We start from the raw sequence: 16792 nt of genomic DNA, 5'->3' as shown, positions 1-16792 counted from the left end.
TTCCTTTTTTTTTTTTTTTTTTACCCTCAACTTCCTGCCTCTTAACTATTACTGCCACCATGATTTAAGAGCGCGCTGATCGTCCAAGCAAAGTCAGAAATTTGAGCCCATGACAGGGTAGTTTTTATCCAGACACTTCTTCATCTATTTCCCTCTGTGATATTGCCGGAGCTGCATGATCTCGCACCACCTCCTCCACAACTGCCAAGGTTATTTCTGGTTGACAAACTGCTCCTGGCTTTATAATGCCATGAGGCCTTGAACCAATATAAGCTGTGTTTTTCTTTTTTCTTTTTAAACCACTGACCTGGCAGAGCAGTAGAGCATTATGCTTAATTGACCTGGGATGAAATGTAGTGTAAAATGTGTTGCTGCAGGGGATTTTCATTCACCTGACTGAATTACTCAACATTCACTTAAGGCACACACTCCGTAGATACACACGGCCATATGTTGCTCATCCCCTGCTGTTTTAACTGTCACACACACACAAAACAACAAGCAGAATCCCACCTGTGAACATGATACTTACCTCAACATTCACCATTATACCAGTATGAGCATTTCGCTAAATACACACTAACACTAACTTCCCACCATTTTATTTTTTCCAATCTCTGTCTCACACTAGTTGGGCTGATATATCAGCTGATGTTAGCTTGCAAACATATCTGTATCAAAATTTGCTTGAAATAACTTGGAAACAATGTCACCATATCTTAGTTTGTCTACCAAATTTATTTGCAAAATGGCCCTCTCATTACACAACAATTCTTTATAAATTAAAAAACTTTATCTTGAAAAATCACTATTGGCCAGTGTATACATAATTGACCACTCACTTAACCCAGACCAGTCAAAGTTTAGCAACCGTAACTAGGCATTGCAGGCCTGTCAAGCTTTTGATGTTGTCAAGTGCATTGGGCCAAACGAATACTCTGTATAAAGAGTTTGGTTTGTGGATTTCCTTTTTAAACCATCCCGCAAACTTGAAGGACATTAGAATAAGTGTAAAGAATGTCAGGCCAACTAGCTTTCTGCCTCCAGTAATAACCAAACCAGTGTCCAATATGAAAGCTAAGCAGTCAAACAGGGTTATGCTACAATAAAACCTGACCTGACATTTTCCTTATCTACAGTACAATAAAAGAACAATGCTGTTTTTAGATCATGTTTTGGCATTTAGGCTTTAATTTGATAGGACAGCATTGTACTGCAACGTTTTGACCCAGCCGGGTCTTCCTTTGGCAAATGGCATTCAGCATTGGCTCAAGCATATACATAGATCACATACATGGTCAGGTGATCATACATCAGCTGAGCTCATTCAAACTAATTTCCAAGGGCTTGATCAGCTGAACTCATGTAAACTGATTACCTAGGCCTTGATGGGCCTAAGTGCCACCTTTACCATATATTACCACAAATTTGTATGGCACATAATGGGAACATGACAAAGGGTTCTTTGTTCCCCATGTCCTATGTCCCTCCCGCTCTATATAGCACATAATGGGAACCTGAAAAAGATGTTCCCCAGCTCTGTATTCTCCTAATATCACATATATGTGTGTGTGTGTGTACAGTTAGGATTAGGTTAGGGGCTATAGCTAACTCTGGCAGTCAAAAGATGAAAAAGGGACAAAAATCATTCTTAAACATTTAAGGAAACGGAAATCAATGGTAGCTGGTTAAGATTAGGGATAAAGTCCAGGGCCAGAGTAAAGTAAAAGAGCCCTAACACTCAACTATTGCTATTCTCAAACAGGTTAAGATTAGGACAAAGGTTAGGGCTAACTGAATAATATTCATCAACACGTTTAACTTGAGACAGATAAAATTTTAGGAGGGATAATATGTGTTAACAAAATGTGGAGCTCCCATGAGGATGCTAACTTTTGGCCTGTGACATGCAGATTATTTTCAACCAACTCATGCAGCTAAACTGGTCAGCGGCTAGTAACCAGAGTCATGCTTTTGTCCACCTCGGTTTAAAATCTGAAATTTACTGTTTTAAAAAATACTTAGATTTTCTAAATTTGCCACTGAATTATTACAGAAAGCTTGACAGGCATAGCAACAGTAACTAGGGGGTATTAGTGAACAGTTATTAGTTAGTTATATGAATTATCTGATTTTTGAAAACTCTCAATTATATGCATTGCTATCAGCCTCATCACGCAAGTATCCGGCAGGCTGCAGCCCACACACACACACACACACACACACACACACACACACCACACACACACACACACACACACACACACACACACACACACACATACATCTAGCGGAAGTTATCAGTGGGTGGATGGTGAGACGGGGTGTACAGTGGAGCGTGGGGTTGCATCCCCTGCTCATCCATCCCTCATCCACAGTGTGTGAGTCTCTCCTGTGACCCCGGCAGTGTGAGTTTGATGAATGCAGCACATCTGCCCTCTTGAACCACTAAGACTCTGTCTGGGAGGCCCCTCTGCCTCCAAGTAATGGCCACTGTTCTACACCACTGACACATATCACACATACACACAAACACACGAGTGTCATCGTGAAGGCACAAACTGGACCTTGGCTTTTTTTTTTTTTTTTTTTTTTTAAATGTGTACTCAACAGTGCCGTGAAGACAAACAATGCATACATGGTCATACATGCGCAACATAAATATGTCAGTCTAGATGGAAGACTGTAGTTACCTTCTGCTGATACAATAACATCCCTCCTCCCATGTCTCCACTTTGTGAGGACGTCCTTCCCAATATTACCCATGTGCACCGCGTCAGCCCCGCTGATATTTCATCATGTAGCCATCAACATATTGCTGCATGTAAAACACCAATGTAATGTCATTAACGTCAAGCTGCCTATACAGCCGCTGTCAGACTCATACCGTGTAGGATGAGGTCTTCATCAGGCCATAATTGTAGCCTGGTGTTTGAAACATGTACAATAGCCCAATTTACCACTAAACAAACATGTCCCGGCTTCATCTCCATGTCTTCCTGTCTGGAAGGAAAGAGTGGTGCTAGCGCGAGGTCCTCCAGGGTTGCTGGGAAGCGTCGCTGTCAGTCTCTCAGGAAGGCAGTCATGCAGGTGCCCAAGCTACCTGTTCATCTCCCAGATAATTAATGTGTACAAGGAGTCGCTAATTGCACTTTTCACTAATGATTTATGGGTTTTGTGAAAGGGGGGAAATTGGGGGACGTGTGTGTGTACACTCTAGTGAGTGACTACAGCTGGGTGAGGAGACATGATTGATGAAGAGTGTGTGGATGCACTGTCAGTATGGAGAGATAGACCCCCAGTAGGACATGGCTAGTAACACACACAGACACACACACACACATACACACACACACTGGTCAACTGCTGTCAATTTTAGCCAGCGTGGGGAACGTGGAGATGACTAAATAAAGCCAAAGATGGTATCTACTCTGCTAAACTGTCATTTGGCCTGATAATAAAGGAGTATTGACTTCTTGTTTCAGTTAAAATCAGATTATATTGTGTTAAACTGTGAATAAGAAGAAGCTTCAAATTGTCCTTGATCTAACTCGGCATGTGTGCGTTAGTAGGGAAAAACCAAACCTATTTTTCTAAAGACAAATCTAGATTTCGAAGCCTAAATACACACCTTTACCGACCATATTTCATAATCACAAAAATGCTCAGCAGCACCTGTAACTGCTCAGGGACCAACAGCGGACGATTGTTTAAGCCCACCAACTTTTCAAGAGAAATGTGCAAATTGTATGAACGTTAAGCAGGGCAGAGCTGAAAGAGAGCATTTAGGCTCTGCTGAATTGCCCTTTTATCAAAAATTAAATTCTCTCTCTTTCCTCATTCCCATTCTTTTTTTTTTTCCAACACAGCTTTTAGAGTATGACAAAGAGCTGTCGGTGTTCAAGGATCGGCTGCATGAACTGGAGATCTCCTTCCCACCCAGGTATGGAGCCATTTTACATCACAAATAACTTTGTTTGATTATTAAGCATTCACAACACTAACATATAAGTACAACGCTTTACTACTCTCCGTGAAGTGTTCTTTAGACTCTCCAGCAGCATCTTAACGCGTCTAGGTATGGCAATGGCAACTACTGTTGGATGAATTGAAATTGTGGTTGCCAGAGGATGAATCCTACTGAATTGGTGATCTCATAACACAACATGTTTGTTCAGTTTGATGCAGACAGCCATGATCCTTATGAATGTTGATTTTGCTTCATTAGCAGTGTGGCGTCCTGTACAATGTGCATTACGGCCTCACAGAGCTGCTAACATGGCTGTGGACTCTTACTTAAACTCTGATTAAACATGGAAGCGCAGCGACTAGTGCAAAGAGGCAGGTCATGGGTGCACGGACATATTTTCTACCAACAACTCGCTTTGTGCTGTCTCATCTGAATGATCCTCCTACTGAAAAAAAATATGCTTTTACCCTAACCTAACCTTAGCTGGAAATAGATCATTCAAGTACATTATCAGCTGGTGGGCGGCGATGATGTACAGAGGTTGAGCTGCATCCAACAAGCATAAGAAGACAGTTATTGATTGGCCTGTAACACAGAGGAATTCATTTAATTCAATCTAAATCCCATATGCAGAAGAACCCTGTTTGTGTGCCAGTTGCTCAAAGACCAAAACACACAAAAAATGAAGACTAAAAAACTAAGTAGTCTTAAAATGGTGTTTTTATGGATTTTATACAGCAACGTTACATCTCTTACATTATTTAATGATAACAGTAATACAATAATGATTGCTTGTTCTACATAACTTTTCATGAGCTAAGAAAAAAAAATGTCAGCCTTGTAACAACCCATTTTTTAAGGGTTAATGGGACTTTTATCGTTTAAAAATGTCCCTAAGTTGTAAAGGGAGCCTCAATCCTTTGAAAAATCAGAAATGTTTTTTACTGGTTAGTGACACAATTAGAACAAAACACAACAACATTAAACAGAGTAAACCCTAAGGCTTGACTTTTCACCCACAGGCTACTATCACTTGTTGGTAAATGCAGTTACTACACTGACTAGATCCTGTCCATGAGGACCCTTTAATATTATGTAAAATTCAGAAGGAGTCAATCAACCCCTTATTATCCAAAATGGTTTAATAAAAGCTGTTGGATCTGTGTTTGATGGATATAAACTGTTAATTATGATTGGATATGGTTTCAAACTGCTCCCATGTGTATGTTTTTTCATATGCATGTGTGGGTGTGTGGGTGTGTGTCGCTTTGCAAATGCTTTGGACAGCATTGATATTCCGTCTCAGTGGGACTTGTGGGAGACTGGGGCGGGTGGTCTCCTCTCCTCTTCCTCAAACAAATGCATTTGCAATTAGCCCTTTCAGAGGAGAGGGAGGGCAAACACGCGGCCGGCATGGAAATATGTTTCGGGAGCAGCGCGTTAATGGCGCTTGACCTTTGCCGTCGGTTGTGACTCAATCAGTGCAGATAATGAAACGCTGTAATCAAACAATAATTACTTGATAAACTGCTCTAGTGGCAGGCGCAGGGCGGCGGGGGATTTTAGTGTGTGTGTGTGTGTGTGTGTGTGTGTGTGTCTGTGTGTGAGAGCCAGTGGGCTTGAGATACATAGAGCTATCAAAGCGTATGTGTATATGTGAGTGGCTTTGAGTGTGAGGTTGAGATTGTGTGTGTGAGTGCATGTGTCAAGGTTCTGCCAGTCCCTGTTTTTTAAATGACTCTGTGTCTTAATCAGGGACCCCATTTACATCACTTTGCATAAGTGACAGGTGGATTTATTGTCCTTTTACACTGGCTGACTTCTGCACCATCCATATAATACTGAATCATCTCTCCACAGGGAGGAATGAATGTGCCGCTGTGAAGGAATACAAATGATTTCCACATACTTCAGGGTGATGATGAATCAAATAGATGAAACCCAGGGAGCAGCATATGAAATTTGATTTGATCTACTCTGTGCGTGCGACAAACCACATCATTGTCAGTCTTGTAATGGGTAGCAGTGGCCTAGTTAAACTTAAACAACCCCCTCCTCCCACTTCACACATACACACACCGCACACACACATACTGGTACCCCCTCCCCCTGTCAGGTCTGCCTTGTGCTCCTTGAGCAATCAAGCCGCAACGATTGTTCTCCATCGCATAGCCTGCTCCGGACCGGCCCCTCGCCATCTGTGAGGTTATTACTCTTTTTAATGCACGCCATCAGAACACACCCTCACTGAGACACACACACTCATGCACGCACACGGCTCGCTTTTGTTGAAATCTATAAATCAATACTAGTCACACACATTTAATCTGCAAGTTAATTCTTTCTGTTGTCCGCTGTTGGAGAAGAAGTTGTCACACAATGAGAAATGCTGTCAGGGATTAAACTAAGGATTGATAAGACAAAGCGACTGATGTACATACAAAGCAATAGCCCCAATTGCAGATATTTGGATCTCCAGCTTTCTATTTTCACCAGGTATCTACAGCTGAAGCATCCTTGACCAGCATCTTCTTTTCATTGTTTTGGAATAGACATCCAGTTTTGGCAGACATACATATCTGACCACACACACACACACACACACACACACACACACACACACACACACACACACACACACACACAACACACACACACACACACACACACACACACACACACACAAATTCTTCTCTGTTGTGGTGCTGCAGACGCTGCGAGCCGTAAATTGTATATTTACTTTCAAAAAGTCGTCCGTCAAAGTTGGCCGTGACAAGTCTAAGTACTTGGGCACCGGGGTGAGGAATTTGCCCGGGCCTTGTCACAGTTGGACCTGGAGCCAGTCGGCTGCTGCGTGACGACTCATACACACTCATTCACAGGAGCACATGTATGGGTACTAGCTTTCTCAACCAGTGCACTGGGCGAGAATAGATGAGTCTATAGATTAGAAACCAATCAGCCAGTTTATTTAGACCTAGTTTTTCCTGTGTATAATGCATGGATCTGCAACAAGCCATTTGGTCATTAACTTCGCGTAGGCTGCAGCATGGCCATTTAACTCAAAATAATGGTAAGTTTTATTATACATTATGGTACTTTTGATTTCATATTTGAAATGGCATAACTAAGGTAATATCCCCTAAAACATACTAAGGCACCAGTAACTTATTCATGTATTGTGATTGATTTAGGGGAAAGCTTTTAGTACTCCTCTGATCTGATTTATTTGCCCTTTTTTTTGCACGAGATCGATGCAAAAATTGAATCGGGACCCCAGCTCCAGGAGGAAATGCAGTGGACAATGAGGGAGCAGTGGAAGAATGTATTCTGCCTGTAACATGGTTACTGGGAATGAGCTTTGAGGGAGATTTTGAGTGACATCACACCAGCGGTACAACTCCATCAGTGGACAAATCATGAGCGATTTTAGAGCAGGGAGATGGTGTGGAAGCTGTGCAATGTTTTTGGGGGAAAAGATGGCTGCTGTCCCATGGTTCTGTTTGTAAAGGTGGAGAGAGGAGCCAAGGTACACATACATGCAGTAGATAACATCTGGAAACTGGTGAGGTACTGCTTCTGTTATTAAAAACACTACGTACATTTTTGGAAGGGCAACATAGCAAAGAAATCACAAATCAACACTGCTACAGGGAAATTGTTAGAGGCCTGCTATACAGTGTAAATGCACACAGTTCTGTTGATGGTGTGCAGTCTTCGTGCACAGTCCCCATTTATAATCCTTGCAGTCATGGTCAGTTGCTAAGATTCATGTCTTTTGATTTATTTATGGATCTTTAAACACACACCACTCCCACCGTTGACATAATTAAGTATGAAACATTTCCCCCAAATGGTACATGACCTGAAATTGAACTTAACATGCAACAATAGAATCTTAAAACCAAAACTAGTCTTTGCTAGATTAAGACCAACAGCGTTAAAATTGCAAATGCACAATTTTTGCGCATGGGCGTGCTGGTCTTACAGGGAGGTGTGTTCAGGTGCATTCTTGACGTGTTGCTATTTTGAGGCAGCGGGAGTCGGTTACACCATTGACCAACAAAAACCTGGTCTAAAGTCACTACAGAGCAATTCATTGGTAATTTAACAGTGCATTAGTAAAATGCTGCTAGGCTTGTGCACAGCGTGCGCACACTATGCTATGCTAGGCTTTTTTCCTCCGTTAAACTAGCAAAAGTGGATTTGTACACACCCTAAACGCACCTGCACCATGCGCTTCCTGCTGTGCGCTACATTGTTAAAATAGGACAATTAAAAGAGTCCACAGCCATGATAACGGCTCTGTTAGGCTGGCTAAATGCAAACATCAGCATCCTAACTCGCTCTCAATGGTGATGCTTTGACATTTATGTTTAGCAGGTATGTTTACCATGTTCACCAGCAAAGAACAGCAACAAATTTAGCAATTGCTAGCAATTTTAGACCCGAGGTGGCACTAGACAAAAGATTTCAGGAGATCACCAAAGTCAGTAGGATTCATCTTCTGAGAAACATGCATGCACAAGATACAATATTTGGATTACATACAAATCCCTCCAGTTATTGTTGAGATATTTCGGTCTGGAACATAGTGGTGAACCAACAAACACAATGCTGCTAATGGCGCATCAGTACACCTTAATGCAGCAAAAACTAATTAATTGCTTACGTAAAAGTTTATTAATAACCTGACACCTTACTACATGCAGACTGGTGCTGCTACATGAACACAAAGTATAATTAGAGCGAAAAAAGCAGAAGAACTGCTCTGGATTTAAAAATGGTTGCCAATAACCTGGCAACAATGCAATGCAAACATATGTAACTCACTGGCCTGTATTTTTTTTCTATTTATTCTGAAGCTCAACTGAACCTCTCTTTAAGAGCATATAGACAGAACGATGGGAAGGTGCTAGAGGCAACAGCCTGGCTCCAGTCCCATGTATCTGTGTTTGTCAAGTCTAGACATGGAAGGAAGCGCAGGGGCAGAGCGTGGCCCAGGGGTCGGGGGGTTAGGCCAGTGAGGAGGCAGAAACTGGTAAACAGTTGTGTCTTCACTGTTTGGAAAGCACCATGGGACCAACTTTGGCACGTTAGCATACATATCCCAAAACTGCTGTGAGGACAAGCCAAAAAAGTGACCTGCCTGCTGAGGAAAGCTACAACATTCACAGGTCCATGAAGAGGAAGGGGGTGGTTTGAAGGCTGATGCCAGGCAGAATGACTTTGCCCTTCAGATGGGAGAAAGACTCTGGTCAAGTGACACAAATGGCTCCCTGCCAGGTCCTTGCTAACTGCTAATGAGTACATGTGAGAGAATTGTCAGAGCAGTGGAGAATTCCTCGAGACTCATTTTGCGCTCATAGGAAGTGCTCACCCAGGTGGCTCTCCTGTATACAGTAACTGTCTTTGTTCTGTGAATAACACTCTTCACACAACACCTCTGGCCACTGAAGGCCAGTACGCATGATGTCAGCCTCTCTGCATGTGTATTTGTGTGTGTTCGACTGTGCATACATTAGTCCTATAGCCCTGCCGTTTGCATCCTACATGAACAGGCTTCTTGTTCTCTGCTCTGTGAACAGCCATGCTGTACTGCAGTGGAGGCGTGTGACTCCATTTAAGGAGCACCACAGGCGCACTTTTACCGACAATGTTTGGTTAAAGCACTGCGCCCGAGCCACTGTAAGTGTGTGGGCTCAGTGCGAGCACAGGATTCAGCTCTACAGGCTGATTTACTGAACAGGAACATTGTTATACAACCATCTGCACATCCATCATTCTAACTACTAGAGAGCCTGTGGAAATGATGAGCGGGGGCCATTGTGGCGATAATAGCTGAAGATTGTCCACTGTCATGTGTCATTGCCTCTCGTCTGAGATGATGCCACTGAGAGGGAGGCTTTGTTCAAAACAATCTTACGCGGAGAGGATGAAATGGATGCCATCTGTGTCTCCTTGTCTTCATTTAGAGCAGCTAAAAGGCAAACCATGGCATAGCTGAACCCCAGCAGGCTGACAGCCATGAGCTACTGATGGCATTTCACTTTGTTTGTACTGCGCTATGCCAATGTTGTGCCTGTGAGCCTCCCAGCTCTACAAACCGAAGCAAACATTCAGCTTTATTGATAGCATTTGGCTGATCTTTTTGAATGTGTGTGTGTGTGTGTTGTGTGTGTGTGTGTGTGTGTGTGTGTGTGTGTGTGTGTGTGTGTGTGTGTGATGTTTTGCTGTGCTCCTGACACGGCAACTGGTGTTGAGGAGAGTGGGTCATTCAAACCACACAGTTTGTGACTTTCTAGCCAATCCTAGCCCGGCAATGGCCACTCCAACCTCCTTGCAACTATTACGCTACAATCCCATAATGCTCTTTACCGCCATTGACCCTAATATGACTGTTACTATGACTTTTATCTTTGGCTTCCTGCCCTACCTATGTTTTCAAGTTTATATTGCACTCATTAAATACTGAGCCCACTGTTTGGCCTGCCACTTATTTGTCATTATGTAGAACTAGGTAATAGCTTTTGATGGGAAGATAAGAGAATGTGGGACATGGAAATGAGGGCTGGAGTAGAATGCTAGTCTGGTCTACCCACAAATTCTAAATTTAGATTTTATACACTGCTTTTTGTTTGAATCTTTTTTTTATTTTTAAGTGTTATTTAAATAAAGTGTGTAGATAATACTGTAGCTAATGTATGTTACGTAAATGGCCTCTCACTCTGCTGGGTGAGGCTGAGGGACACACTGTAGGTAGGGCTTACGCTCCCCTCAGCAGGTTTTACTGTTGCAAGACAAACAAGCTGACACCGGGCCGGAACACATGTGAGTAATGTGTCAGCAGCCAAGTCAAACATTAAACCCCAAACCAAGCATGAATGAATGTGCTCTCAATGGGTGCTAGAGGGCCTCGATGTGCGAGCGCACACACATGTATCATCTTGTGATGTGGTCGGCAACACAAAAGAATGGAGGAAAAAGCAGGAAAGCACTATTCTTAAGTCAACTTTACACAAGAGGTGATTACTGTAAGAAACTGGGACTGAGACAAATATTTCATCAGCAGTGACCATGCCGTTACCCAACACTGATGATGGTCAGATGTCTCAAACTTGACACTTTAACACTTTCGTAGCATGGAAGCTTATTATACACTGTAAATAAAGTAAGAAGTATCATTTATTAAAGTTGGCCTCATGGATGAACAGTGTATTTAAAGGCACTGGTAGCACTGTGCAGATCATTTTAAGTCTGTCACTTTTGCACAGGTAGCTAAATATAAATATACTGCATATTAATTGTACACATTATATACTCCATGCTACTATTCATAGTACACTGGGTTTTGCAGTTAGTTCACAAGCAGTCAACATACTTAAACAATAAAATACATCAATCAAACATCTTTGGCATGCCACTGCCAGTTAGAAGTTTTTATTTATTTTTTATGAAAATGTTACAGCAGTTTCCTGTTTTCTTGTGTTGCCAGAGTTATTTAACCATCAAACTCAATTAGTTTTTTGATTTATTTATTTTTGACAGTTGAGAATAGCTCCTGATTGTCCTTTTTTGCATTGTATTCTGGGAGAATAATGAGAAAAACAACACACTCAAAAAAGTTTTAGTTTAGTTTATACTTAATTACTTTTACAAATGCACGTCACTATGAACGTCATAGATTTTGATCAACGCCAGTAAAAATCTAAACTATCTGTGCATAATTTAGTGCAGAAAGCGAGACTCTACATGTAATTCCAAAATCCCTGCAAGGGATCTTAAACTGTGACAAAACAAAATGATTCAACAGCATCCCAACCAGCACCAAGTGGCAATTTGTCAGCCATCTCACCTGTAATTACATGACTATAACTGGAACTGAATTATTCCCTCGCTCACACACACAACTTTTCTTTAATGAATCAACCCTGCATTTTTAACTGTAAATTGTATTTGTATCTGTTCCTTAAGGTCATTCATTGGTGCATTTTTTTTTAAATATGTTTGTTTGTGTCCTTTTAATTAACCCTTGTGTTGTCCTTCCGGGGTAAAAAACAGACAACATTTGTGTCCCTTTTTCTGACTTTTTTTTAGTTTTCACTAACTACCACTCGTTTTACACTGTATACCTTTTGGAATTCATGGTCAATAACCCTCATTTATAAAGAATTATACCTAATATTTGAGTTCAAAAAGCAGAAATTATGACTCATTTTGACTAATAGTTAGGATCAGAGAAACGAAAAGATGAGTTTAGTCAGCAATGAAAGTGATTAATTGGATTTGCAAAGAAACTTGAGTGGAATCCAATCCATTTTTGGGGGGAAATTTGGTAAAAAAGAAACCTATATTTCAGATATAGACATTTTTTTAAAGGGTTAACAATTGTTAGTAACTTTACTTTATATTCTACAAATTATGAATGGTAGTGTGTGTGTGTGTGTGTGTGTTGTGTGTGTGTGTGTGTGTGTGTGTGTGTGTGTGTGTGTGTGTGTGTGTGTGTGTGTGTGTGTGTGTGTGTGTGTGGCGCGTTGAAGTGCAGCTCCCCCTCCTATACAGGTACCCAATAGTTGGATCAGTTATCAGCTTGGCCCATTAATTAGTGTAATTAGTCTTGCTGTGGGCAATAAGGGTCTGATATGAGCTGACGGACTCCAGCCCACACGCCCTCTCAGGCCGTTTACTTTCCCCGATAAGTTTGTGAGCTCGCTAATCGGACACATTAATCACTTTGGCCCCATCGCGCCATTCCACTGTTTGCTGTTGCATTAAGACTTGTTATCTCTATTGGAGCCAACGGAGGGTGCGGTAAAACAGAAACAACCTATACCTGCACACACAGGGACGCAGAATGGCCCTTTAATGGCCATTGTTGAGTATTTTTAATCAGCGTTTACAATGGCTGGCTGTCATCAAAAATGACTGAACGATAGCAGCGTTTTGTTGTTGAAGTGCTCGGGGAAGTTTGCTATCAGGCGGGAGTTCATTGTTTGAAGGAGGTGAGGGGAGAAAACTTGATTTTCTCTCAATCTCTTTAACACCAAAATGACCCCATGCTTGTTAGTCAATAAAGCTATAACAGAGTGCCTGATAGGAGGATTGTTCACCAGCTGTTTAAAGCTAAGGACCATCCCTCAGGAAGCAGGAGCAGTCAGGCCACCCTGAAGTGGAGCAGCTCCACCACTCCTTTGAAGACTTTGCTCTTTTCCACCCTCACTTTGCCTCTTTCTGTCTGATCCATCTTTATCCCCTCTCTTCTGCCTCCCTGTCTATCTCTGTTTCACTCATCCTATTCTTCATGCTCTCTTTTATCCCAGGATCACTTCTTTAGCTCCCTGATTAGCATACCAAAACCCCCATGCATTTCCCCCATGGTTTAAGTGCTATTAATGCTAATTGGAGGCAGGGAACTTCTCTAAGTAGCGCTCTGCAGGTCTGTTTGTACACCTGGTGGGGGGCTGTGTGTGTGTGTGTGTGTGTGTGTGTGTGTGTGTGTGTGTGTGTGTGTGTGTGTGTGTGTGTGTGTGTGTGTGTGTGTGTGAGTGTGGTGTGTGTGTGTGTGTGTGTGTGTGTGTGAGTGTGAGTGTGAGTGTTGTTGCCAGTCAGTTGAGGGTACATCATGCCCCAGCTTTAACCCCATACACACACTCACACATGTTCTTTCGACCTGATGTTAAAAAGGCACCAGATTGAATTAAATGACAGTTCTTATAAAATCCATGAACACAACAAAACAGATATGCACAAAATGACACAATAGACAATAAAAGGTAGCAGAACAGACAGCTAGTATCCTAATGTTCACGTTTCAACTGGCTAGTGACAGAATGGTCAGTCTTGAGTTCTAAGACATGCACTCAAAATAAAGGAAAATGAATAGTTTTTGGCGCTGTTACAGAAAACACTGTGTGACTGATGGTGCCTCTGTTGGAGCTGTTGTTCCAGTGTAATGTAACGCTTTAGAGAACAGAGGGGTGACACGAAGACAGTCAAACAAAGGTCCCCAGTTGCATGCAAAATGGGGACGTCGCGGTTCATGGTTTGCGCCTTAACCCCTGGGTCACTGGGGCGCCTCTAAACCCAGGTCTTTATCAATTCCGTTAAGATGAAACATTAAAACCTGGCAGCATTGTTGGATATTGCATATTTTTACTATTTTCAATAGCCCAAGTCAGGTGCATTTTGCTTGAAATCATGTGGGTTAGCTGTGAGCACATAGAGAAGCTATATGCTACTAGTTAGTACTCAGTACCAGTAGCTGTGTATAGTTGTATGTATAGTATAGTATAGTATAGTATAGCAATAGCAACCACATGGTGATTTGAATGCATGCATATACGTACAAAACCACCACAAACAAATGCTTCTAATTGTTTTCTGCTTTTGCATAAAGTCCAATTAAGCTATCAGAGTCTGGCAAGTGTGATGAATCGAAGGCCCAATGTGTGTGTTTATTTTATCATTAGGATATCACCATTCTCCGAGAAGAGGCACTTTATGTTCTGCTACGGTTAGCACGTGTGCCACTGAAGGAGCAAATTGGATTGGTATTACAGTATGTAAGCCCGGTCTTACATCCTGATGAGCGCCGACAAACAAATTGGATTGGTGGCGTGTAAATCTGAAGCAGTTTGATGAGCCGAAGGCGCAAATTGAATTCTCAACAATGTAAATCTGTATCAGCTCCGTGGCTCTCTGCCCGACTCCAGCCCTGCGGCGCTTAAATGATGCGATTGTTCCCTGCTGTTCAAGATAAAATCTCTCATGGCCATTTGCTGCCGCACCTAATCTGTTTTTGATGACCCTGTAGGGATGTAGCTATACATATGGGCAACTGAATCTCCCTCTGGTCCGCTCTGACTGAATTCTTCTCAATTTTCCTTTTTTTCCCCCCTTCATCCATGTGTGTTGTTACAAGAGATGACTCAGATGATTGGTCATACGTATGCACCTCCTGTTTTCTCGGGGAAAAAAACATTTTGATCTCTCTCTCTCAGAGATAAGGCAAATGACTTATATTTATTACTTCTCTGGAGCCCTGCTGATTCATATAAATCACAGTTATTGCCTTCCTTATTGGCTTTCCTTCTTTGTCTTGTTTCCTCTGCAGCACTTTACAAGAAAATAAAGTTCATTATTACTCGGATACCAAATGTGTATAAATGATTACAAATGTTTAAGTCTGTGCTTCTTTTCCATTTACTGATTGTGTTTCGCGTATGTGTGTCTCTTCAGTTATCCGTACAGTGAAGACAGCAGCCAGGGGAAGCAGTACATGAACACCAGATGCCCTGCCTGGTGTGACCGAATCCTCTTGTCTCCCTCTGCCAGAGACCTGGCCTTAAAGGTGAGCCACTTTTGATCCAATTTGTGGGCTTGATTTCTTTTAAAACTCACATTCTTTTATATTTGAACCAAAATGTCACCACTCCTCCCTTAAAGGGGAATTCCGGTCGATTCCAACATGTAGCTCTGTTGTTTGTAAATGTGGAGTGCTGTCAGTAGAGGGAAAAACTAAACCAATCGGTGCTGTCTACACTGAGTTATCCTCCTGCTAGAGTTGGCACCCAACAGGCTGAAACAGGGCAAGTTTTAAACGGGTTTTTAACCTCTAAACATGCTCAAAATGTCATTACAAGTGCCTACCCGTGTGCAGGGATTCCTTCTGAGGGAACACCGTGAATCTGACTGCAGCAGATGTGAAAGAAAAGCATGAAAGTTGTGTAAATTCAATTGTGTTTAGTTCCTGTGTTGATACTGCAAGGAGTGGTTAGGGACTGTCTACAAACTACAACAATGAAAAGAGATACAAACACATTTTCAAAAATAAGCTTATGCTTTTTTTTTTTAAAGTACTGTAGTACAACTAGCAGGAGAAAAGTTATAATTGAGGTACGTTTGGAGACACTACCTTATTTAATCATTTAATTGATAGCCTACATATTGTTGTTTCATCTTTTTTCTGTGTTGTAGTTTGTAGACGGCCCCTAAGCTCTCTAACTGGTCTCAACACAACTGAATTAACACAGCTTTCATGCATTTCTGTCACATCTGCAGCAGTCAGATTCACTGTGTTCCCTCAGAAGGAATCACTTCACATGGGGGGGACACTTTTAATGACATTTTGAACATGTTTAGAGGCTAAAACACGTTTAAAAGTTGCCCTTTTTAAGCCTGTTGGGTGCTAACTCTAGCAGGAGGATAACTCGGTGTAGACAGCACCGATTGGTTTAGTTTTTCTCTCCACTGACAGACCTCCAAATGTAAAAACAACAGTGCTACATGTTGGAATTGACCGGAATTCTCCTTTAACTAAAACATAGGTGTCTTTATAAATGTCTCAGCGTTTTATTTCTACAACTCGATCGTCCTTGATCCACATTCCCCACCCTCTGGCGCTCCACAGATGGAAGGATGAGGTGTCTGTGAATATTAATTTGGAGCGCTAAGCCACGGGTCCACCCAGACAGTATACATATCCCAGCACTTATAGAGTTCCACCGGGCCCCATCTTCTTCATAAAGCCACAGATTTGTCTCCTTCCTCAGAGAGTAGAACACTGCTCAGCTTGTAAACTCCAGCCAATCTGTCACCTCTGGCTGCTCTCCTCCTATTCTGTTTGCTGGATTACTTAGAGATCCGCCATGCAGCTCTGCAAAGTTTTCCCAGATTTGTTGTTACCCGTTTTCCATAAGACAACTCCTTTTGATTTGGAAAACAGCTGCCATGACTACCAGAGAGAGTCCAGTAAGCATTTCAGATAAGTTCAACTGTCGAGGTCGGGGTCTTTGCAGGGCTGGAGCACACAGGCTTTGGTAC

At 42.0% G+C, this 16792-nt stretch overlaps 1 protein-coding gene across 2 annotated transcripts in view; it reads left to right on the top strand.

The window, feature by feature from the left end:
* inpp5a (inositol polyphosphate-5-phosphatase A) overlaps positions 1 to 16792 on the top strand; it is a 162992-nt gene that overhangs the window by 140466 nt on the left and 5734 nt on the right. For both annotated transcript variants that reach the window (XM_032541127.1, XM_032541128.1), the window contains exons 12-13: positions 3870 to 3943; positions 15209 to 15320. In XM_032541127.1, coding sequence (XP_032397018.1) covers positions 3870 to 3943; positions 15209 to 15320 — 186 coding nt within the window. The remainder of the gene's footprint in view (positions 1 to 3869; positions 3944 to 15208; positions 15321 to 16792) is intronic.

This window comes from Etheostoma spectabile, chromosome 17 (assembly GCF_008692095.1).
Source record: "Etheostoma spectabile isolate EspeVRDwgs_2016 chromosome 17, UIUC_Espe_1.0, whole genome shotgun sequence".
In the NCBI taxonomy this organism is placed as follows: domain Eukaryota; kingdom Metazoa; phylum Chordata; class Actinopteri; order Perciformes; family Percidae; genus Etheostoma; species Etheostoma spectabile.
Note: the sequence above shows the minus strand (reverse complement) of the source record. Positions and strands in the feature narration are given on the sequence as shown.